The 23838-nt window shown below is 37.7% G+C and overlaps 1 protein-coding gene across 1 annotated transcript in view; it reads right to left on the bottom strand.

Moving 5' to 3' along the window:
• The window catches only part of GADL1 (glutamate decarboxylase like 1), a 168822-nt gene extending 145367 nt beyond the window's left edge, over positions 1-23455 (bottom strand). The window contains exon 1 of the mRNA XM_010354468.2: positions 23392-23455. Within this exon, the coding sequence (XP_010352770.1) occupies positions 23392-23428 (37 nt within the window). The 5' untranslated portion in view covers positions 23429-23455. The remainder of the gene's footprint in view (positions 1-23391) is intronic.
• Positions 23456-23838: the final 383 nt, after the last annotated feature.

Genomic DNA, 23838 nt, shown 5'->3' with positions numbered 1-23838 from the left:
TAGGTTTACATTTATTTTATACTCTCTCCTACAATACTGTTACTGAATTTGAGCCAGGTATCCCATATCTTTGTAAAGAGTTCTACAACTGTCCGTGGATAGACAGCTTTTCTCTCCTCCAGTAAGTCTATGTTCTAAAAATGATCAGTAGATAAAAAGTGACAGAAGATGGGAGAAAATCACTTTGTGCATCAGCTCCTTTCTTGCAAAACACAGATGAACATGTAATATTTCTGGGAGTGAACATGTTCCCATCACCCAGAGTTTTATGTTATGAGATTGTTATGTTAGCATCTGACTGATACCAGTCAGATAATTCTGATTCTACTGAAACACCAAGGAACCCCCACGAACCAAAAAGCCAGATCCATAAACACCATCCAGCTTCTGAGAGAACATGCTCCTCAGAAGGGAGTCTCTGAAACAGCCAGAAAAATAGCTGACAGTGCCCTACCAAGAGCCAATAAATACACAGTACACCATAAACCCTGTTTATTTTAATTTCAATAATGTTTTTCTTTCACTGGGCACAAGGCCAGGAATGAGATAACCTAATCTTTTCAGGAGAGTAGATTTTTCAGAGACATTGACACTCCTATTGCTTGAGTAAACATTACTTAATAAGGGGCATGACGTGCTGCAATTGTATATCTTACATTGTCATATTAAGGCAGCTCTCTAAACCACCTCCACCCACTAACCCATTTTTAAGCCTTTTGAACTTTTTAATGGGTCCAAATTCAGCTTGAAAAAACTTGTGAAATTGGGCTCCACGAAAAAAAAACTGACGTAGCATACCCATTCAGTGAATTTTATCCCTGTCCTTCAGTCCCAGGTTGGAGAACTTTACTTGACCATATGCTTTAATGTGGCTCGGCAGTAGCTACTGCACCACAGAGCAGTATTTTCCTCAGCAACTGTACTAACTATATCTTCCTTCTTCTCTTCATTAACCACTGTCACTCCCATAGTCACGGTTTCTGTTGGCATTTGGCATTTTCCTCCTCTGACATCTTGGCTGTTGGTCCTTTCTTATTCTTCATCCTTTTCTTGTCTATATACCTTTGTAAAACACCAAGTTTCACTCATTGCTTTAATGGTAACTTCTGTGTTTTCTGAGATTCAGGGACGAGTAAAGAGAAGACCTGTTTTTGGTTTGCTTGTTTACTTGAGGGCATTTTTGGCCTGACTAGCATCTCAACTAGAACCACAGTTCCCTTAGGACATGGTCTTGGTAATACTGTCAGTAAAATAAAGACCCTTTTGCGGGTATCTCCAAGTTCTAAGTTTTCCAGATCTCTCCAGAGTCACCTTGGTTGCCGTCTTATTTAAGACTTAATTATTTATCTTTCTATAATTCTGTGAGCTTTCTAAGATACTCTCAATAAACTCCCCCTTTTGGTGAGCAAGAGTCATTCTGCACTCTGTGAAACTAGAGAGCCATAATGAATACTCTGAGAAGCTTGGATTGTATAGCTGTTTCCAACTGATGAAAATTAAAACCAACTAGACACACCTTACTAAGTATATACTCTCTTGACCTTCAGAGTCTCTCATCTATTTACAGTTTTCCAAAACCTGGAGGTCAACCAGTAACTGTCAGACAATAAATATGCTGTTTTTTCACTAACATTCTTCCCATGTATAATTCTGGATGCTTGAGATCAGTGGGTATAGTGCAGTCATAGCAAAAAGAGTCCAGGACAGTGCTGCCAAAAAGATATAATGCAAGCCACTGACACAAGCCACCCGAGTAATTCTATCTTCTCTAGTAGCTTTTCTAGTTGTAGTGTGGCATAAACGAAACAAAAATATAACTGCACTTATAAAATAATAATGGTTAACATTTAACAGATACTTACAATGGACCAGGTATTGGGCTATATATTTTATATAGATTATTTCATTTAATCCTCATAACAGCCTTATGATGAAGATATCTTTTTTAACTCTATTTTATAGATGAGAAAACTGAAGTTAGAGAAAGAGAATTGCCCAAGTCTCATATAGCTAGTAAGTGGTGGAGCCAGAATTCAAAGCCAGGCAGCCTGATTCCAGATCCCATGTTAATCATTGCCATATTCTACTTTTTTTCCAAAAAAGACAAGCAAGAAGATATTGCTTTCTGTGTCTTATCAACCACACTAAACTATTTGGACACATTTTTGTACTCCTAAAGCAATAAGCAATTATCTTAGAAGTATGTATTAAATTGCAATGTGTTACAATTTAATATATAGTTTTAAAAACAATTTGCTCAAGCGTTGACTACAGGATTTTAAATGCATTCCATTTAACCAGCAATTTAAATGAAAATTTAAATAAATGCTAGAAATGGGTGCCTCATTTGCATCATCTGTTGATTAACTCTGATATGGGTATTATCTTTGCCCAGGGTTCTGCCTCCTGCTTAGGGCTTTGATGAATCATTTTCTAGGTGAATAGGGGGCAATTACTCTCAGCTCTCTTGCTTCTCAATACACATGTTGTGACATTCACATGTGGCCACCTTCAGATACAGAAAACTGTACTCACCAAATTCCTTTACAGAGTTACTAAATGTGATTGGAAAATACATATGGAGATGCTCATTGGAATGGCAATAAAACCTTTCCAAGGGCTACACTTAAATTAAAACAGATGGTCCAAACTGCCTTCTAGGGAGGGAGGATACTGTTACCTGAAAGAAAAATGCATTGCTGAGTAGGGTTTGCAAATATGGGGCCAGAGCTGAATTGCTTAGTGAAGCAGTGAAGAGGGTGAGGCTGAAACTCATCCTTTTATGCCACACAGATTCAGCTTCACCTCTATATAGAATTGGAGCAAATGTCCTGAAAATTGTAGCTTCCTGGGAGTCACCACAGTAACGTAAACTACATTATAGATTGTACCACTGGAGTGGCAAATGCAGGTGCCCTGGGGAATGCCCACACATCTCACTGCTACTGTCATGTTGAGAAATGAAGTACTCGCAGAACACTCACTAACAGATCATAGTAACGCTGGCCTGGGTTATTCCTCAACTGAAATTCACTGAGATACGGGTTTGAAACCATCTAGGATATGGGCCAAGGATGTTTTTGGCCAATTATGTGTAAGATTTTGAGATCTTAGAGCTTTACAAGCACTTACGGATCAGTTAGCAAATGTCCTCATTTTGAATTTGAGAGAACCAAGGTTTGATGACACAGAGATTGCTTGAAGCCCGTGTAACCCCTTCTAAAGATTCACCAGATCCACTAAGTGTTATCTACATTCCACCTCTCGTAAGCATCTAGAACCTATCTCATATAATCATAGCTAGCATTTATTTAGTGCTTACTCAATGCCATATTTTTGTAGGTCCTTTGTAAACAGCAGCATATTTATACAAAACAACAACTCTTTGAAAATACAACTAAATTCACTCTGGTTAAGTCAATCAGAAAAAAACCTACTTAAAGGGTATATCAGCTATCTATAGTTGTACCAAAAAATGAACCCAAAATTTAGTAGCTTAAAGCAGCACCAACGTACATAATTGCTTCGGGGTAATTCTGCTGGTCTTGCCTGGGCTCACTCACACAACTGCATCCAACCTGTGCCCTGACTCAGCTCAGCCCAGCCAGGAAGATTGAGATGGCTGGGTCTTTCTATGTAGGCTTTTATTATCAAAGATAAAACTTGTCTTCCTCACAAAGTAATACCAGCTTTGAAGACAGTGAAGGCAAAAGCTACAGCACCTCTTGAGATCTCAGATGATTTGTCACAAATATCACTTCTGCTGTCTAGTGGTCAAAGCAAATCACAAAAGCAGCCAGACTCAAGGATATAGAGAAGGAAAAAAAAACCTCACCTCTTGATGACAGAGGGCAGTGTCACATTGCAAAGTAGTAAGCATACTAGGCAGAAAGGCTTCTGAAATCAATTTTGCAATCTATCATAGTCCAGTTTCTGACCAAAATTACTCATATTCCTCTCATCCACAAAATATCCTCATTCCTGTATGAGGACCTCCCAAAATCTTATCTCATTATAGAATTAGGCTTGAAGTCTAAAATGCCATGGTCTGTGTGTCTTGTCTACAGGCAGACAAGACTGTTCAGTTATGTTCTTGGTCCCGAGACCCCTAAACTAAAAACACAAGTTATCAGACGTCACACGCAACATACAATAGTGATACAGGCCAGGATAATTTCTGCAGACACTCTCAGGAAAGAATGGGAGGCAGAGGGTAATCACTGGCTTATAGCAGTTCTGAAATCCCACTGGGCACATACTTCACATATTACATAGGATATGATTCTGCCCTCTGGGGTGGTTTCCTAATCCAATATTCTCTGTGGCACTTAACTCCACACTCTGGCAGAAGTAAAGCAGTGGCCCAGCCTGAGGTCAAATGCCATGATGAATAGACACAAGCATGCCAGCATATTGCAGTTTATCCTCTCTCTCTTCTCTTCTCATCTAGATGCTTCATTATTGATCCCAGAGATATCATTCACACAGAGGAAAAAGTTTCTCCAGCCCATTTCACTATTGCACTTGGAATATTGGATACGCCTGGATTTCCAGATTTTCCTACAAGCTCCAACTTGGCCATTCTTGCCACTTCTTCAGGAAGGCTGATCTATGACTTTTCTCTGATTTCCAATTCTCCCTTATGAATGTTTTCTTCTTCAGTTCCTATTACAATTATGTAAAGTCTAATTCCCATAATACATTCCATATTCTATAATATTCTGCACATATGTTACTGTATTTAATCTTCACAACAGCCATGCAAGTTACGTACTAGCATCCCCATTTTATAGATGAGGATATTAAAACTCAGAAGTTAAGTAACTTGCCCAAGGCTACACAGTTAAAAGGTATCAGAGATCAAAGTCGAATAGGTCTATATGATTCTCAGGCCTATGATTGTAACCCCTATTCTCTATTTATGGAAAGAGATAGGATAAGCACAGTAATGTGTACTGATAAATTGGCTTCTGAAGAAAAGACTGATTGGTAGCATTTGCCTATTTCTATGGCGTAAAGACCCCGATCATGGCTAATTTCAGGGCCAATTTTAAAACTGGCTCACAACATTTCTGAATATTTAACACTTGTGATGGACAAGTATGAGGTGGTTTCAACATGCCTTTTCATGGGGAGCCAAGGAAACAAAAGTTCATCAATTGAAAAAATAACAGAAATGGAGTAGTGTTTCTTCAGGTGTCTCTTCCACGCACAGGCTCTCTAATTTCTCTTTAATGCCCACTTAAGTGCCAAGTGTGAAGCTCTGAAAAATAAATACCCATAGCTCAGCATCCTTCAACCAGTAAGTGGTAGAAACTGATGTATTAATAGCCAACTTTCTTGTTCTTCACATGCAATAACACTAACGTCTGTCTTCTTCATTAACACCCGGAGTTACCCAGCAGGATTAAGCTTCAGTTACCCACAGTGATAGATACCTTACTTTATTATGCATCCTCTATTTGGCTGTCTCCCTGAAATCACCTTACAAAGTAACTACCCACACTCTAATTCTTGATTCAGAGTCTGATTCTGAAAAACCTAACAAATACCTATTATATTTTGAATCCCAATGGACTGGAAAGACACTGTATGAGGCACTTATATTTCATGTTTTTGGACAAATATTCATAGCACCCTATAAGGCAAGTATACCCAGTTCTACAAATGTGGAAATGAGGATCAGAGAGGTCAGTTAACTCTATGGAGGTCACATAGCTGATATAGTAAATAGCAAAGCTGATATTCAAATTATGATCAATGGTAACATCTCTTCTCTTTCCACTAAACTATGCAGCCTCTCTTACCAGAAAGATTGGACTAACACACATGAAACAATAAAAGATCAATTACATGCTAAGGTGACGTATTGAACAATTTTGGGTAAACTGTCATTAAACTTATGTTCTACAATTACTTTCTGAAATTCTCTTTTTTTGTGCCATCAATTTGAAAAATAAGGCCACTGACTAATGTTAGGAAATCCAATCTTTCATCAGTTTTCTTTCTCCTCTATCACTGCATCATACAAATTAGGTACTAAAATAAAACTGAGTGTCATGACAGAATATACCATGATGAAAAGGCATATGAAGGAAATATGTTGCTTGGATATATTTTTTGGCCCACATAGCATCTGAAAAATCAGATATGTCATAAAATGCCAACTATGTCTCTATTGATTTTGTAAGTCAATACAAAGTATTAGAAGATCAATACAACACAGCATACAGAGTGCTGAGATGAGAATAGGCTTACCAGCTAACATCAGCAAAGGAAGGACTTTGATTTGACTTTTGTCTGTTAAAGGGGCAAAAACTGAAGTGTGGAAATGTAAGGTGGTTAATGATGTAGTATTAACCATATAGATTTTAATATTTAATCATAATATATTTTAATATTTAACAGTGACTTGCTGTCATCAAGTAATTTAGATAGTTGCTCTACAATATTTAACATGAAGAAAGTTCTGAATGCTGAAATTATTAAACATTACAACAAAAAATCTCAGATGCTGGTAGAAACACACATGAATTCCCAGTATGATTTGATCAGTATCTTACAGGTTTTGTTTCTTACTTTTAATTACCTGGCCTGGTGATATGCACAAAAGGAACCCTCTGGAGTTTGGGGTGAGAGAGGGTTAGCCCTGACTCTGGCCCCTAAGTAGCTCTGTGGCTTCAAGTACTTTAACCTTTCTGGTTAAATGATACTCTCAGTTAAATAATGCTCTACAAAACACCTTGTCAGTCTAACAGTGATTCTATAGCTAAAGCCTATTTTTTAAAGTTAAGTTCTTATTTATGTAACAAAGATCACATGCTACCATTTCTAAAAGTGGTCCTTATTAGTGCTCTTCAGAACCATAAATTTCTAAAATCGTCCAGGACCTTCATGGAAGTAGCTCGGGGAAGGAAGTGATGGAGAACATGAGCAGGTAGTCTTTTAGGCCCATGAGGCCTACTTTAGGTATAGAAATGCAAGTTTATCTCAAGTATCTCTGTAAATTTTTTTCTTTAAACAAAGAGTTTGTAGGCTGGATGAAAACATGAATACTTTGACTTAAATTATAAGAAGACTGATAGACATTTGACACCCATCTCTTTTCCCTCTTTACAAAATACATAACTTATCTACTGAGACTCACTTACCATAGGACATTCCACCCAGAGGCCTGAGACCCAGCTTTACACATATTTACCTTTGGCGACTGCACTTCTCCCAAGACAGTGCCAGTGGCAGTGGTACTGGCTGAAGCAGTCAATTCCATTTGTTTTAAGCCTGTTGTGGTACTATTATTTTTAGGACACTAGGGTATGTAGAGAAAATATAGTATCCTTATTATGTTATTTAATTAATCTTGTCTTCCACATGAGCCCACATTGCTGAAAAAAAGGTAATAAAATTTATTTTTAGTCCAATCTGATTGAAACATGATATATAATAAGTTAAACAATTCATTTAGGCAATGTTCTGTTTAACTGTTTGAACATGTTATCTCAGATTTCCACTTCTAATAGTTTTCTTGATGACTTCTAGGAACATGGGGAGAAAAGAATGTCTCACTCAACCTCAGAGTGGAGGAAGAGTGGTGGAGTCCTTGGATCACTGCAGTGTGCACTGACTGGTACCTTTGTCCCTGGGCAATCTCGCTTGTCTACATCTTGACTCCATTCACACCTGGCAGTCATGAGAGACGCATACTCATGGCCTCTTATCTCTCGTGTTAGTCATGGACTAGGGTTCTCTCTGGATAAGGTGGTCTCACTTTAGCTTTTGGTGATGGAATAGACATTTCTGGGCTTATGCCTCATCCTTCCTTGGCTCCCCAGTAAAGCAAATGCATCCCATAGTTTTTGCCTTCATCCTCATCAGAGAAAGCCCATTGGGAGCACCAAAGGTACTCAATTAATCTACCTTCCTCTGAGGATGAAAAGGGCTTTTCTGAATTATCTCCACCCCTTGAAGAGATCAATACAGGCTCTCCCTCTCCATCCTACTTTAGTGAGCCATCACTTTGGCTTTGATAAGTCTGCAAGGTGATCTCCTCCAAGAGAAACTGATAAAGGCCTATGTTGTTACTTACCATATTTCCATAAAACTACCATTAGTTTTACTAATGGTAATGGTAAACAGGTAGAAGCTACCCAAGTGTCCATCAATGGAAGAATGGATAAACAAAATGCAATGTATATATACAATGGAATATTATTAAAAAGGGAGGAAATTCTGTCAGTGCTATAATATGGATAAACCTTTATGACATGCAGAGTGAAGTCAGTCACAAAAAGACAAATACTATATAACTCCATTTATGTGATGTATTTAAAGTAGTAAAATACTACTCCACCCCTGCTTCCATCCCAAATAATAAGAAATCAAGAATGTGCATTTCTGCACTCGCCTTTCTTGCTTAATCCTTCTTCCTCCTCTCATTGTCACTTCTTGCCAGAAATGGAGATTTTTCAGTGACTTTGCCTGCATTAAATATTAATTTTTCTTGATGCTAGCCTCATGGATAGCCATTGAAGGTACATAAAAATATCTTTTTTGCACCAGGAAAAAAACTCCATAATTTGGTTCTCTAGGCAAAATTGGTTAAGTTAAAGGGAAAATAAAAGAATGTAGAAAGCCCAAGGCAATAGCTGGAATGATAAAACTATTGCTTTGCTTTGAAACTCCTATTCTGACTGCCTGAATCTAAACAGTAACTGCCTTTCTCTTTGCATTCTACTTACAAAGATCAGAATCTTTCACAGCCAGACACTGCTGGCATAAAGGAAGAGGTATTCATAAAGGCAGCAGAAGAAAAGCACAGTAATTTTTTAAATACATGCATGAAAACACAGTCCTCTGCCTCTGAGTTCTACATCTATGGATTCAATAAATACTTTAAAATATTAAACATTTTTAAAAACCAACAATGACAGTACAATAAAAATACAATTTTTAAAATAAAATATAACTATTTACATATAATTTACATTGCATTAAGTATTATAAGTAATCTAGAGATGATTTATGTATACAGGAGGATGTGCACAGGTTATATGCTGATATGGTTTGTCTGTGTCCCCACCCAAATCTTACCTTGAACTGTAGTTCCCATAATCCCATGTGTCATGGGAGGGAACTGGTGGGAATTTATTGAATCATGGGGGTGGGTTTTTCCCATGCTGTTCTCATGATAGTGAATAAGTCTCATGAGATCTGATGGTTTTATAAAGGACAGTTCCCCTGCCCATGCTCTCTTGCCTGCCGCCATGTAAGATGTGCCTTTGCTCCTTCTTTGCCTCTGCCATGATTGTGAGGCCTCCCCAGCCATGTGGAACTGTGAGTCCATTAAACCTCTTTCTTCTATAAGTGACCCAGTCTCAGGTATGTCATTATAGCAGTTTGAGAATGGACTAATACATATGCAAATAGTATGCCATTTTATATAAGGGAATTGAGCATCTTGTGGATTTTGGTATCTACAAGAAGTCCTGGAACCAATTCCCTGCAGATTCTGAGGGATGACTGTACTCTAAAATTTTATGAACATGAGGATTAAATGACTGTAAATTTCTTAAAAATGGAATTGTACTCTCAAATTGGTGAATTTTGTGGAATATAAATTAGACCTCAAGAAAGCTCTTAAAAAATTACACGCAGTATAAAAAAGAGTGAAAGATAGTTGGCCACCCCCTTCAAGCTGTACTATGAACTCTTAGTAGTGTTGCTTATGAGAGCAGTGAAAATGGAGAAAGTAAGGAAAGAGAGCATAGGCATTGTCCTTTTCCTAGCTAAGGGTTAGAGATCAATCACATTCCCAGTGCAGGTATAAGTGAGTAGAAAGCTATATAATATTCCTTTCAACTGGGACTTATCTGGCAATTCTGTTTATATGTGTATCTCTTGGGCAATAAAATATTATCAGCTTTTTCAAATCATGGGCATAAATTGTAATTATGCATGTATACATTTACATAAAAATATTTTCATTTACATACACTTTGTGTGCAAGCTTCTTATCTGATAAAATCATATAACTAGAACATATGCAAGAATACAGAAGAATGCCAAAAATTAGAACAATGTGAAAGTTAACAGATACTGAAACTCTTATAGTAGATCCTCTTAACATTTTCAGAGGCAACCTCAATTACGCTATATGTAATTCCAACCTTTTGTGGGCTAAAAAACTAGGAGATAAAATGACGACCAAGCTTGTTAAATGCAATACACAAAAGCATCAAATGGTGATTAAGGATGCTGCTGGAATTCAAGAGAAGGAAGAAAATATCACTGACCTTCATGGGAGACCCCAATGAGGGAGATGGCAACAGTGTAAAAAAAGATGTGAGAACTCAAGAACAGCCATCTGAGATTGTTCAATGAAGGGACAAATGAACAACTGGACACATCTCTACTCTTTAGAAATATTACATTATGACCAGTGCTGTCTAGCAATGTCAAAATACAACAAAAAAGGATAAATTTGATCAGGGACTGCTATGGTTTGAATGCTTGTCTCCTCCAAAAACTCATGTTGAAATTTAATTGCTATTGTAACAACATTAAAAGGTGGGACCTTGAAATACTATAAAAAATAACTAGGTTGTGAGGGCTCCAGCCTCATGGGTGGAGGTGGAAGTTGCTACAAAGGCAAGAGTGTGCCCCCCTGTTGCTCTCTTGCCTCTCTACCTTCCATCATCGAATGACACAGCAAGAAGGCTCGCCAGATGCTGACCCCTCAATCTTGGACTTCTCAGCTCCAGAACAGTAAGCCAATACAATTGTTATAAATGACCCATTCCGTGGTATTCTGTTAAAGCAGCACAAAACAGACTAAGACAGTCTGACAAGGAAAGTTCTAAATAGTTTTACACACTTTTCTATCCTTAAAATATTTATTTTTTTAATTAGGTATTTTTATTGTAAAACATGAATAGTAAAAATTACCATCTTAACCATTTTTAAGTGTTCAGCTCAGTAGTGTTATAAGTCTATTCACATTGTTTATTTGGACATATATAACAATGTTTCACATTGTGAAACAGATGTTCAAAACATTTTCATCTTCCAAAACTGAAACTGTAGAGTCATTGAATAATTCCACTTCCCCCCTCACAATCTACCGAAAATCACCATCCTGTTTTCTGTTTCTATGAATTTTACTACTTTAAATACCTCACATAAATGGAGTTACATAGTATTTGTCTTTTTGTGACTGACTTCACTCTGCATAATGTCATGAAGGTTTATCCATATTATAGCACTGACAGAATTTCCTCCCTTTTTAATAATATTCCATTGTATGTATATACTACATTTTGTTTATCCATTCTTCCATTGATGGACACTTGGGTAGCTTCTACCTCTTTATTATCGTGAATAGTGCTTCTATGAACATTGGTGTGCCAGTATCTCTTCACCCTGTTTTCGGTTTTTGAGGTAGATACTCAGAAGTAGAATTGCTGGATATGGTAGTTCTATTTCTATTTTTTTTGATTTTTCATTTTTAATGCTATTTTACATAGCAGTCACACCATTGTACAATGTCACTAACAGTGTACAAGTGCTCCAGTTTGTCCACATACTCTCCAGCACTTGTTACTTTCAGGTGGGTTTTTTTTTTTTTTTTTTTTATAGTAGCCATCTTAATAGGTGTCAGTGTATTTCTCTAATGTTAATGATAGGGAGCATCTTTGCATACATTTGTTGGTTATTTTTGTATCACCTTTGAAGAAATGTCTTTTCAAGTACTCTGCCCATTTTTAAGTTGAGTGATATAATTATTTTGTTTTGAGTTGTAGGAGTTCTTTGTATATTCACAATATTATCAGACGTATTATTTGAAAATATTTTCTCTCCCATAGATTGCCTTTTCACTGTTGATTGTGTCTTTTGGTGAATGAAAGGTTTTACGTTTGATGTAGTCTCATTTGTCTATTTTTGCTTTTGTTGCCTGTGCTGTGGTGTCATCCAAGAAATATTGCCAAATCTAATGTCATAAGGTTTTCCCTTCTTGTTTCCTTATAAAAATTTTATATTTTGGGGTCTTGCACTACATCTTTAATCCATTTTGAGTTGATTTCTATATACACTATAATAAAAAGATCCAACCTTATTCTTTTTCATGTGGATATTCAGTTTTCCCCGCACCATTTATTGAAAAGCCTGTTCTTTCTTCATAGAGTGGTTTTGTAGCCTTTATCAAAGATCATTTGACTATATATGTGAGGGTTTATTTCTGGTTTCTCTATCCTTTTCCATTTATCTATATGTCTGTCTTTATGCTAGTACCACACTCGATTCCTATAGCTTTGTAGTGTTTTCAGATCAGAATGTGTGAGTCCTCTACATTTCTTTTTCTTTTAAAAATCATTTTGGACCTTCAGATTCCTTGAAATGCCATGTGAATTTAAGGGTAAATTGTTATATTTCTGCAAAAATAATGCCATTTGGGTTTTGATAAAGATTGTGTTAAATCTGTACATTGCTCTGGGTAGCATGGATATCTTAACACAATTTTCTTAATCCATGAACACAATATGTCTCTTCATTTATTTGTGTCTTTAATTTCTTTTAGCAATATTTTGTAGTTTTTAGTGTATAAGTCTTTAATCTCCTTCATTGGATTTGTTACTATTTTTATGCTATTGTAAACATTTTAAGTTTTTAAATAAAAATTTTAATTGGCTTTTTAAGATTAGTGAGAGAGCTGTGGAAAGACAACTGGTATCCCACTTGTCTAAGTCCTTCAACTCTAAATATCCTATTTGCTCACCCAACTCCAAATGCTTGCACATCTTAGTCTGCAAAATTTTGCTATTCCACTGCCAATAAGGAACAGGAAGGGAACAATAGGGATGCATTCCATATTATCTTGGTGGGTCTGAGGACAACACTTTCTGCGGTCCATCTCCAACTTGAAGAGCCACAGCCACAGTAGTCACAGATCAGACAACATTAAGCAGAGTGTTTGAACCACATCTGGGGACCTGAGATGTAGCCCAGTTGGGGAAGGAAAATGCTTTCCCTGAGACAATCCCATTGCATGAGAACTTCGTGATATACTCTTCAAAAATGAGCATCAGGCAAAAACTCATATTGGTGATCTCTGTGATTCCCTTCCTGTGCAAGTCTGCAGCACCTGTTGAAGGGACAGTCCTTAAAGTGGTGGTGGCAATAGAAGCAGAACCAAATTCAGTTTCCTAAATCCATGAGAGATCGAATCTGAGCACAGGTTCAGGAAGATACCAACTTCAACCACCATAATTTCATTAGTAGCCAAAAAAACCTAATCCATTTATCTCCCACACTGATTTTTCTATTATATTTTCTATTTGTGCTGTTTCCATTCTGAGCAGAAAGAATCTTTGATACCGCCCTTTTTCAGTTACTCTATTACAAGTGCTAAAAGTCAAAGGTGTCCCTTCCTCATTATACATTGCATTTGTTATTTGGTTTGGAGGACATATTTAAATGAATCCTTATTAAAAATCATACTCCCCAGAGATTTTTGTGCATATGTATACATAGAATTCAATGTGATAAATATTTATTGAGGGAGGAAGGCAGGAAATACTTATTAATGTGCTAGGTACTTAACATATATTCTCTATCAACCCTCAGAAAACCCTAGGAGGTAAGCAGTGTTGTTTCTTATTACCTTTATTGTATGGGGGAGTGAACTGATGGCTCATTGCTATTAGAGTCAGAACCCACACCTCAGTCCATATCAGAATAATGCTCAAACTTTGTTTTTCCCCTTTGCTGTCCTGACAAGCATCTAGTATTTGTTCAATACCAACTTAACCAAATACAAATTGGTCAAGATGATCATTTGTAAAAATAAGTATTTCCAGTCACTGATTTCCAGGAATTAGTAGTTCTGGCATGTTCCTTAGCAAATTTCTAACTCCTCATTATGCCTTAAAACATTATTAATCTTTTTCCAGAATTGCAGTGTTCCTCCATTTTTTGCTTCTATATTTTTAAATTTCCATTCAATTATTTTTTTCTTCTGTCTTATCTATGATTTAAAGATGTTACAATAGCTTAAGTATCCAGCAAGAGGGGATTAATTAGACAACATTTTAGATTCCAATGTAAGAATTTTTTCAACAATAGAATGACATTCACGCCTGTATAAGATGATGATGAAAACCAAACCAGATGGATAACGCTAAAAAGCCTGGCCTAAAGTGAGAAAAGCATTTAAGCAAAATGAAAGCTCCATCCCTACCAAGTTTTTTTTTTTCTTTTTAACAAAAACAATACAAACTCATTATAGAAAATACAGACAAGCAGATGAATCTACGAAAAATTCCATTGTCCACCCAATGACACACAACTACTTTTAATTCCTACATGTAAATATTTTCAGTTCCAGTTTCATATGTATAAATGGATGATTATTTTTCAACAAAACAGACTTCTATATAAACCCTTTCAATCTACTATAATTTAAATAAGTCAGCATTTACATTTTTATTTTAATTTTTATTTTATATATTTTTTATAAAATTACATTTTATATATTTTAATAGAGATGAGATCTCACCGTGCTGCCCAGGCTGGTTTTGAACTCCTGATCTCAAGTGATCTTCCTACTTTGTCCTCCTGAAGTACTGAGCCTGTCGGCATGAGCCACCATGCCCAGCCTATGTTTTTAAATTAATATTTATTTCTAAGCATTTAACAAATACGAATATTTTACCATTATTGGCAGAGAAAAAAAATAATTGCCAGAAAATTGAGATCAAAAACAGACTAGCAATAAACTTGAAAAATTCTAAATATACATCAACAAAAGACTTAATATATAAAAGTCTGTAAAACTGCCCCATAATGCATCACAATGAAAATTACCAATATTTGAACTAATTGGTAAATGAGAACATCAATTTTTACCAATCATTATAATGGTTAATGAAGCTAACACGAGAACTGAAGAGTTGAATATGAAGAGCTCAATAAAACACTCGATCGCCTAATAAGCCCAATAGATGATAAAATGACTTCATGCTTTTTTCAGGAATTTAAGCATTAGATTAAGGAATGTACTATAGTCAAGAGGACTGGATATGTCCAACAGAAGAAGCAATATGTAGATATTTCTGCACACAAAAAGACAAGGTGTTGATTTCTCACCACTAATTTTTACAGTATCCATGGTTTCTGCAGAAGTAAGCAAGACCCTCCCCCAGGAGTAACTGTGAAGTTTTGCATCATAAAGAACAAACTATGGGCACAACAAGAGCAAACCTGGGCTGGTGAGAAGATGACAGGGCAAGGGCAAGGGATGGGGAGTGGGGTGGGATAGCAATGTCTGACAAAGGGGCTTCATTGAAGGAGGGGACTCTGACCTAAACAGTGCTGTTGGAGCCTGTTGTAGTAGAACGCAAACTTCTCAGCATGGGGGTTAGCTTTATGCTAATAATTCATGTTGTAGTTCTTTGCTCACCACAACTGCGTTATACAGAAAGGACTAGACAACTCTGATTGATTGCTTTGCAGCATCCAGCCTGAATGGAGCTTCTAGGTCCCAATCTATATCGTTGTGTGCAAGGTCACAGCCTAGAGCTCCTGGCAGGCAGCATAAGATAGACAGTGGACAAAACCAGGGACATGGAGTTGATAGGGTACATTGGAGCTTCAGTACAAATGTTGTCTGCCACTTCTTTCTACTTAATGATAATCATAATAACAGCAGCTAATATAGAGCGAGCACATACAGAATGAGCCAGTGCTAAGTGTTTACAGATATCATCTCATGTCATCTTCACCACTACTCTGTGAGGCAGGCTCTGTTACTAGTTACAGATGAGGAAGCTGGACCTCAGAATTTGGGCAGCATACCCAAGGACATAGTTCAGTGCCCACAGTGCCTAGACTTCAGTAACTGGTAGAGCCTGGACTCCAACATGGTGTGTCACTTCATCTTGTTATACCTGTTAGTTAATAGAGTACTTAGCATATGCAGTCAAGGACTGAGAAGGAGGACACTCTGGGGTGGTACAAACTGGAGTTAAAAAGAAGGTGCTATGGTTTGAACGTCCCCTCCAAAACTCATGTTGATAATGAATTCCCAATGTGGCAGTACTAAGAGGTGGGGCCTTTAAGAGGTGATTGGATCGTGAGGCCTCTGGATCTTTGAGAAAGCATTTATAGATTATTGAGTTAGTGAATTAATGGGTTATCATGGGAAGGGAACTGGTGGCTTTATAAGAAGAAGAAAAGAGACCTAAGCTAGTGCATTAGCACTCTCAGCCCCTTTGCCATGTAATGACCTGCACCACCTTGAGATACCGAAAAGAATCCCCACAAGCAAGAAGGTTCTCTCTAGATGCACCCACTCGACCTTGGACTTCCCAGCCTCCAGAACTGTAAGAAATTCCTATGTTTTGTGAATTATCCAGTTTAGAGAACTTTTTTATAAGCAACAGAAAAGAGACTAAGAGGCAGTCTTCAGGAAAAATGTTGAACCGTGGCACAAAAGTAGTGAAATCCAGATTGTCAGTTTTATAAGCTGAATGGCCCAGATTCTTCAGGTAAGTTTTAAGAACAGAAAAGAATGAGAGAGAATCAATACATTAAAAAGACATCTCATAGTTTTTAAATGGTAAAACTAAATTGTTATAACTGGGAATGCATATATGAATGGTAAAACTATTTTTAAAACGCCAGAAAGTAATGACAGTCAATGCTTGGTGTTCACAAAGGATTGGTTTCAGGTCCCCTATGGATACCAAAACCTGAGGCTACTCAAGTCCCTTATGTGAAAAGGTATAATATTTGCATATAACCTACGCACATCCTCCTGTATATTGTAAATCATCTCAAGATTATTCATAATACCTAATACAATGTAAATGCTATGTAAGTAGTTGTACTGTATTTTTGTGTTCTTTTTTATTGTGTTTTTATTGATTTTTTAAAAAGAATATTTTCCTTCTGCAGTTTGTTAAATATGCAGATGCAGAAACTGCAGCTATGAAGGGCCAGCTGTGCTATCAAAATCAGGATCCTGGTTACTTATAGGGGAGAAAAGAGCTCTGGGAATAAGGCACATAAAAGAGCCTTCTAAGATAATGGCAAAATTATATTTCCTCTTCTGGGTGGTGGTTACAAGTGTACAAAATAATATTTGGGTGTTCTATGTGTGCACCCCTCATAATTCAAAGAAGTTTAATAAACAGAAAACAGAACCACCTTTATGGAGTTGTGGAGACTCTCAGGAATCCTCAGAAGCTCATAGTGAAAACCAAGTGGGAAGGAGAGAGAAGAGGGATGTTCCAAACCCCCTGAGCACGAGCAGTAGGTTTAGCGGGGACAGATTCTATTTTTGAGATTTTTTTTCAGGATTTTTCCCATTCCATACCTATTATCCCCAAGTGGGATGCAATAGGGGTATCACCTTCAAATCAAGAGATTAGGACTTCTTACTCCCTTTTTCAAGAGAAGGAGTATATTAGGGCTGCATAACAACAAGGAGACAGTCTGAAGGGCATGCAAGTTTATCAGAGTGCCTACAAGGGAAAATATTAAAAATGAAGTAGGGCTTTCCCTTAAGACTGAAAAAGAGTTCCCTACATGAAAGGAAAAGTGATGTGGCTGGTGGATCCTGGGAAAAGGGACCCTGAATTCCACTTCTGTCGGAAAACCAAAGAAGCAACCAGATGTTAGAAAACAATGTCATATGCTCCCAGAAATGGTGTAGAACCAACAGTAAAATTTCTGCAATATATATAAATGTATAATATTAAAAGTTTGCTCATTCATACCTCTATTCCCAAATGTTAATTTAAAAAAAAGAGAAAAGCTGTATTAGTCCATTTTCATACTGCTATGAAGAAATATCCAAGACTGGGTAATCTATAAAGAAAAAGAGGATTAATGGACTCACAGTTCCACATGGCTGGGGAGGCCTCACAATCATGGTGGGAGGCAAAGGAAGAACAAAGGCATGTTTTACGTGGTGGGAGGCAAGACGGCATGTGCAGTGGAACTGCTCTTTATAAAATCACCAGGTCCCTCCCATGACATGTGTGGATTATGGGAACTACAAATCGAGATGAGATTTGGGTAGGGACACAGCCAAACCATATCAGAAGCCATCTTACTTTACAAAGTTTCTCGTTCCTGGAACTGCCTTTGCAGACAAAGAAATGATACTCAACAGTGGCCACCTTGCAAACACCTCAAGCATACATGCAAAACAATTAGGGAACACTTACAAAGGAGGAGGTATTCATGAACTGTCAGAAAATGTGTACAAAACAAAGGAAAAGCCAAAAGCAGAAATGAGACCAAAAGTTAACTATGATTTACAGCAAAGCAACGTATTTAACCTGGCAACATGCTGAAAAATTAATATTCTTAGTTACTGGATTCCAGTTAACGTTTTTTTCCCTACTTTGAGTTTCTTCTTAAATCACACATCTCTTTTAACTCAATTATGCAATTTTGGAATGCTGAGAGGTTGGAAACTACTGAAATGTTCAAAAAGGGTTAGAGGAGGGCAAATTTAGAAAATTAGCTGAGAAGACAACCTTAAGTGCCTAGTGACAGGTGGTACAGTATAAGTGATCTATAACATACATAGTTTATATTTCTTATACTGCGTTTCCTCCTTGTAAAACCAATGCAAATTCTTTACATAAGAATCAAATACAGTCAAAGAATTTAAGGAATATCCACAATCCCATCTACCTAGAGACTACCCCTGTTCTTTGCTCTCTAACCTCCTAGAACCTCCTGCAATCTATAGTCATTGTCCAAACATGGAATGCATTCACATAGTATTCTATACTCAACCATAATTTACTTTAGCCATCCAGCTATTAGATATTTAGATGTTCCAAACAATTCCCCTTTTTTGATGTGTAAATGGTTACTAATTTTTACTATTATAAACAGCTTCAAGGAGGCAAAAGTGAATACGAACTTAAGATTTAAATGCAAAGATGAAAAGGACTTAAGATTTCAGGAATCATGCACTGTCATGATTCTTGTCACTCTCTAAATCAGTCATGTATGAGTTTATTGAACAAACATGTTAAATATATGTACCTACTATGTGTCAGGCACTTTGCTAGATGCTGGGGATGCAGTAAATAGACAGATGTGTTCCATACCCTCATAGACATCAGGCAAGAAATAGATATATAGAATTACAAACATTTAAAAAAGAATGATGATATGGGCAATACAACCTTTACCAAATACAGTAGAAAAACCAGTGAACAGAGATAAAAATCTTGAAACATCTGTGGTAGCAATTCCATTACGCCAGTGACCAAATCGCTTTCTAAAAATCACCTCCCTATGAATCACCTGGATTCTTAATTCATTCTCCTGTTTTAATATGTAAATTAACTACTCATTCTTTCCTAAAACTGAAAGCTCAAATTACAAAGACTCAGCAGCAGACCAAATGTATAGAGTATGGGGTAATCATGCAGCTGGTGGACATTCTTCTTCGATAGGTGAGTATGAGATTGTGCTTGGTAGCACTGTGGAGTTGCGTGAACATCACCATGGGCTTGTTCTGTAAAATCACATGGTGCTAACACATTTCAATAACCTCATTAACTTTCACATACAATTTTCTGAACATCATAAGTCTATTTATAATCTACTACCTGCCATGTATTCTGCATATTATTCCTAATCTTCATAATAATCCTAAACAGTAGATATTTTTATCCCTATGTTACAAATTAACAAACTGAGGCTCACAGAGGTTAAATCATGTATCCAGAGACACAGTCTGAACAGGCTAGAGTATTTACTTTGCATTCTTCTCCTTCCTTCTCCTTCCTTCCTATTTCTTCCTTCCTTCTCTATTTCAAGTGATAGAGAACAGCTATGGTGAGTCTGCCTGCTCCCAGGGTACTGCCTTATCAAATGGATTCATCTGTCATGATCTGAGAGGAAGAATCAGTAAACCTACCCCAAGAGAAAGGGCTGCTACAGAATTCATCCCATGGGGTGCTGCCCTTTTCCCTCAGAGCCAAGCTGCTTTGATTCTTAGCAACCAAACAGCAGAGCACATTTATATGCCTCTGAGAGGAGCAGTGAGCTCTGCCTCATCAGGATTGCCACATTCAGTCCTACCACGAGTGCGAACCTCCCAAAATTGACAGTTTTTCTCCCCACCCTTCCCACTCAAAGAGGAAAGAATGCTACTGTCATTTCAAGGAACTTAAAGCCACACACATCTCAGGGTCTTCTCCAGCATTCTTCCTGTGGTCCCAGCACAGGCAGGCAAAGGAGGCTGCCTCCAGGTCACTGGCCCATACTCTGTAACATAGGCCAGGGTCTGGGATTAGGTGTTAAGAGTGTAAAGGTGTGGGACTCTGGAGTGAGAGCCCTGGGTTTAATGCCCAGAGCTGATCTTTACCCTTTCCAAGCCTTGGTATCCTTAAGATAAAAAAATAAAAAGCATACCATAACAGTATCCCCACTGACTTGTTAATGAAGGTTAGATAAGATAGTATTTGTAGTTCAGCACAGCAATAGTAGGGACCAGGCACCCAGCGATGAATTTTGCCTGTTTGGGGTTTCATTTAAATGATAAGAAGTAAATAAAAAGTGAAAAAGTCACAGAGAAAAAGAGAAAAAATCTAGAGGGGGCAAAAAAATACAGAAGTTTTAGTCCCAAATGTCATGATTTCAATTTTATTACAACATACCAGTCTTACAACGGTATATAAAAGCCAGCATTTCAACAACAAATTTTTGACCCATCATGAAAATTAGAATTCTACTTCTCTTTAAACATGTTTTAACAAGAATCAAAGCTATTCAGGAAGAATGGAAGGTTGTGCTGTTATTTCAAGTGATAGAGAAAAAAACATTATTTCAGTCTGAAGAATCATTCATTTTTAATATAATGAAAATTTGAATCTGATGTAACTAATTGCTGAAACCTCTCTTGCATGTACTACAATAAGATCATAAACGATATCAAAGCATAAAGAGAAGAATAAGAATTCTTTATCTGCAACAGGATTCCCTATGGTATTCTTCCATAATGTATAGGTCTGTAACAGATATTCAACAAGAGAATTTAAGACAAGATCATTTAACATACTAATCCAATGTTACTTTCAGGATCTCATCATACATACTTGGAGGATTACTAAGTCTGACAGATAGTATCTTGTACTCTTTTAAGATGCCATAGCAAGCATTTGGCATAATTAGGTGTGTTGCTGCCTTATCACCTGCTCAAGGATACCAGAGCAACCCAAGAATTCTAGTATTTTCAGAAATTCAGATTTAAGGCAAACTTTGAACTTTACTATTTATAAATCATATATTCAGCTACCAAAATCACCTGAAGCTACAGACATGCTTTGTTACAAGGCACATGCTAAATTTAGGAAAAGTAGATACCTTGTTATTTTATTTAAAAAATGTTTCTATCAGATTTCTGAAGACTATGCTATATGGCTTTAAAACAAGAATTAAGGTTAAAAACAATCAAAACACAGAGCAGGGTTAAGGTCAGAAAAAATTATTCTGACCATCCTTCATTCACATAAAGAAGTCTCCTGTATTAGGATTCTTAAATAATCTAATTTATACTTTTCAATCTGTTCTCAAATAGCCAAATATTTATTTATTTGTTTGTTTATTTATTTATTTATTTATTTAGAGACTGGAGTCTTGCTCTGTCACCTAGGCTGGAGTGCAGTGACACAAATCTCAGCTCACTGCAGCCTCCACCTCCCAAGTTCAAGCAATTCTCCTGCCTCAGCCTCCCGAGTACTGTATTACAGGCACCCACCACCATGCCCGGCTAATTTTTTGTATTTTTAGTAGAGATGGGGTTTTCACCATGTTATCCAGGCTGGTCTCAAACTCCTGACCTCAAGTGATCTGCCCACCCTGGCCTCCCAAAGTGCTGGCGTGAGCCATCATGCCCAGCCTAGCCAAATATTTAAATAAGTATGTGCTGACCCTAGGAACATAAGAGTCTGACAAAAAACCTTAGCAGTTTAAAGTGTCAGTTGTTTTTCTTCTTTTTAAGTTTTATTTTGTTTTTAATTGAAGCATAATAATTGTACCTATTTATGGGATACAATGTGATGTTTCAACACACATATACATTGCTTAATGACCAAATCAGGGTAATTACCATATACCTGTCATCTCTTTTGTGATGAGAACATAGAAATCCTCTCTTCTAGCTTTTTTGAAATATACAATACATTATCATTAAATATATTCACCCTACTGTGCAATACAACACGGGAATTTATTCTTCCTGTCTAACTGCAGCTTTATACCCAATGACCTACATTTCTACAGCCATCTCTCCCCTCTCCCCAGCCACTGGTAACCACTATTCTAACTTTCTACTTCCAAGTGCCAGGTTTTATGCCATATGTAAAAATAATAATGATAGTAACATAACTTTTAAAGTTTTTTTTTTTTTTTTTTTTTTTTTTTAAAGAGCGTCAGGACAGTTATGCTGGAAACTCTCCTTGGGACAATAAAAGGTGAAGTGTTTCTTTCAGAAACATGGCTTCTGCTTCACCAACTACTGTGCAAAATTCCCAGCCCTGAAAATGACTGATCCTCAGGGAACCCTCGCTGAGTTACCTGACCTACCTGTTGAGCAGAAGCCCCCAGAGAGATTCAGCTCTGAGACTTCATTAGGCTGTGTTCAGCACAGTTCAAAAAGGTTATTGATACAAAGAGGAGTTATTCCTGGAGGATCACTCCTAAAAGGTCAACAACTAGTTAGTGAGAATACCTGAAGGCCAATAATGATAACCTTTCAAAGAAGGAGTAACTATGATTTTACCGAAGTAGAACTAAGTGACCCCCAAGTTATAAAGACAGTTTGGGGAATCCTGCTGCCCAAGATCTTTAAACGACTAAGGTCCCCTTTCTCAACCCGCAGCTCTGATCCAAAGAACATTAAGGGCATCACGTGCTCTGAGATGAGGGTAGCCTCTTTTAACCCTTGTTTATAGAATAACTGGCTGCAGGTGACAGGACTGGGATGATGCTGTCCTTGTTCCCCAAAAAAGAAGCAAAATCATCTTTTTTACATGGCAGGTATTTCCAGTCTAACTAGGGAAACGTGCAGCGGTTCGCCAAGCAGTAAAACCTCAATACGTATTTATTTAACAAAACCCCATTATGTCTTAGGCGCGGTTCTTCGCGCTTTATACAAGTTAACTCATTTGATTCTAAATAATAATAACATTTTAGGTACGGAAAATGGTGCAAAAAAATCCATGAAAATGGGGACTTTCTACCACCCCAGCCGCTTTACAACGAAATAACCAAACTTCTAGTCCCCTGGTCAAAAAGTAAGGAGATTAAAATCCAGACAGGGGGAGCTTAAGGACAAAAACCGCAGCCGCGCTGAGTCGTTACCGTCTACAGGGCACTGGTGGTCCGAGTCGCTGCTCATCTCTGTTCCCCCACTCCAGGCTGCCCCGGGCGCAGCTCCCGCAGTCTGGGCGGCGACGGTGGTTGCTGAGGCAGCGCCCCCCTAGGGACCCGCAGGTGCAGCAGGCAGCCGCGGAGCGCACACCAGTGCAAAGGGAGGGACGAGGACGCGCGCGCTCCGTGCTTCCTTTCACTTTGCTATCCGAGGCTGCAGTGCCAGACTTTTGCAGCCCTCGGCTCTCTTAATATTTGGAGCGCTGCTGGCTGCGTTGCCACAGGCTTGACCCAGGGCCAGGGTCTCTCCGCCTTTGCGGGGAAGGGGTGGAAAAGTGTGTAGGAACGTGGGTAATTTGGGTAGGAAAAGGCGGGGAGCACCCTACCAGCCCTCCTAGGATACAGGCTGGGCAAGGCAGAGAAGTGGCTCTTGGCCTG

This window comes from Rhinopithecus roxellana, chromosome 1 (assembly GCF_007565055.1).
Source record: "Rhinopithecus roxellana isolate Shanxi Qingling chromosome 1, ASM756505v1, whole genome shotgun sequence".
Taxonomy (NCBI): Eukaryota; Metazoa; Chordata; class Mammalia; order Primates; family Cercopithecidae; genus Rhinopithecus; species Rhinopithecus roxellana.
This window is presented reverse-complemented; position numbering and strand designations above follow the sequence as displayed.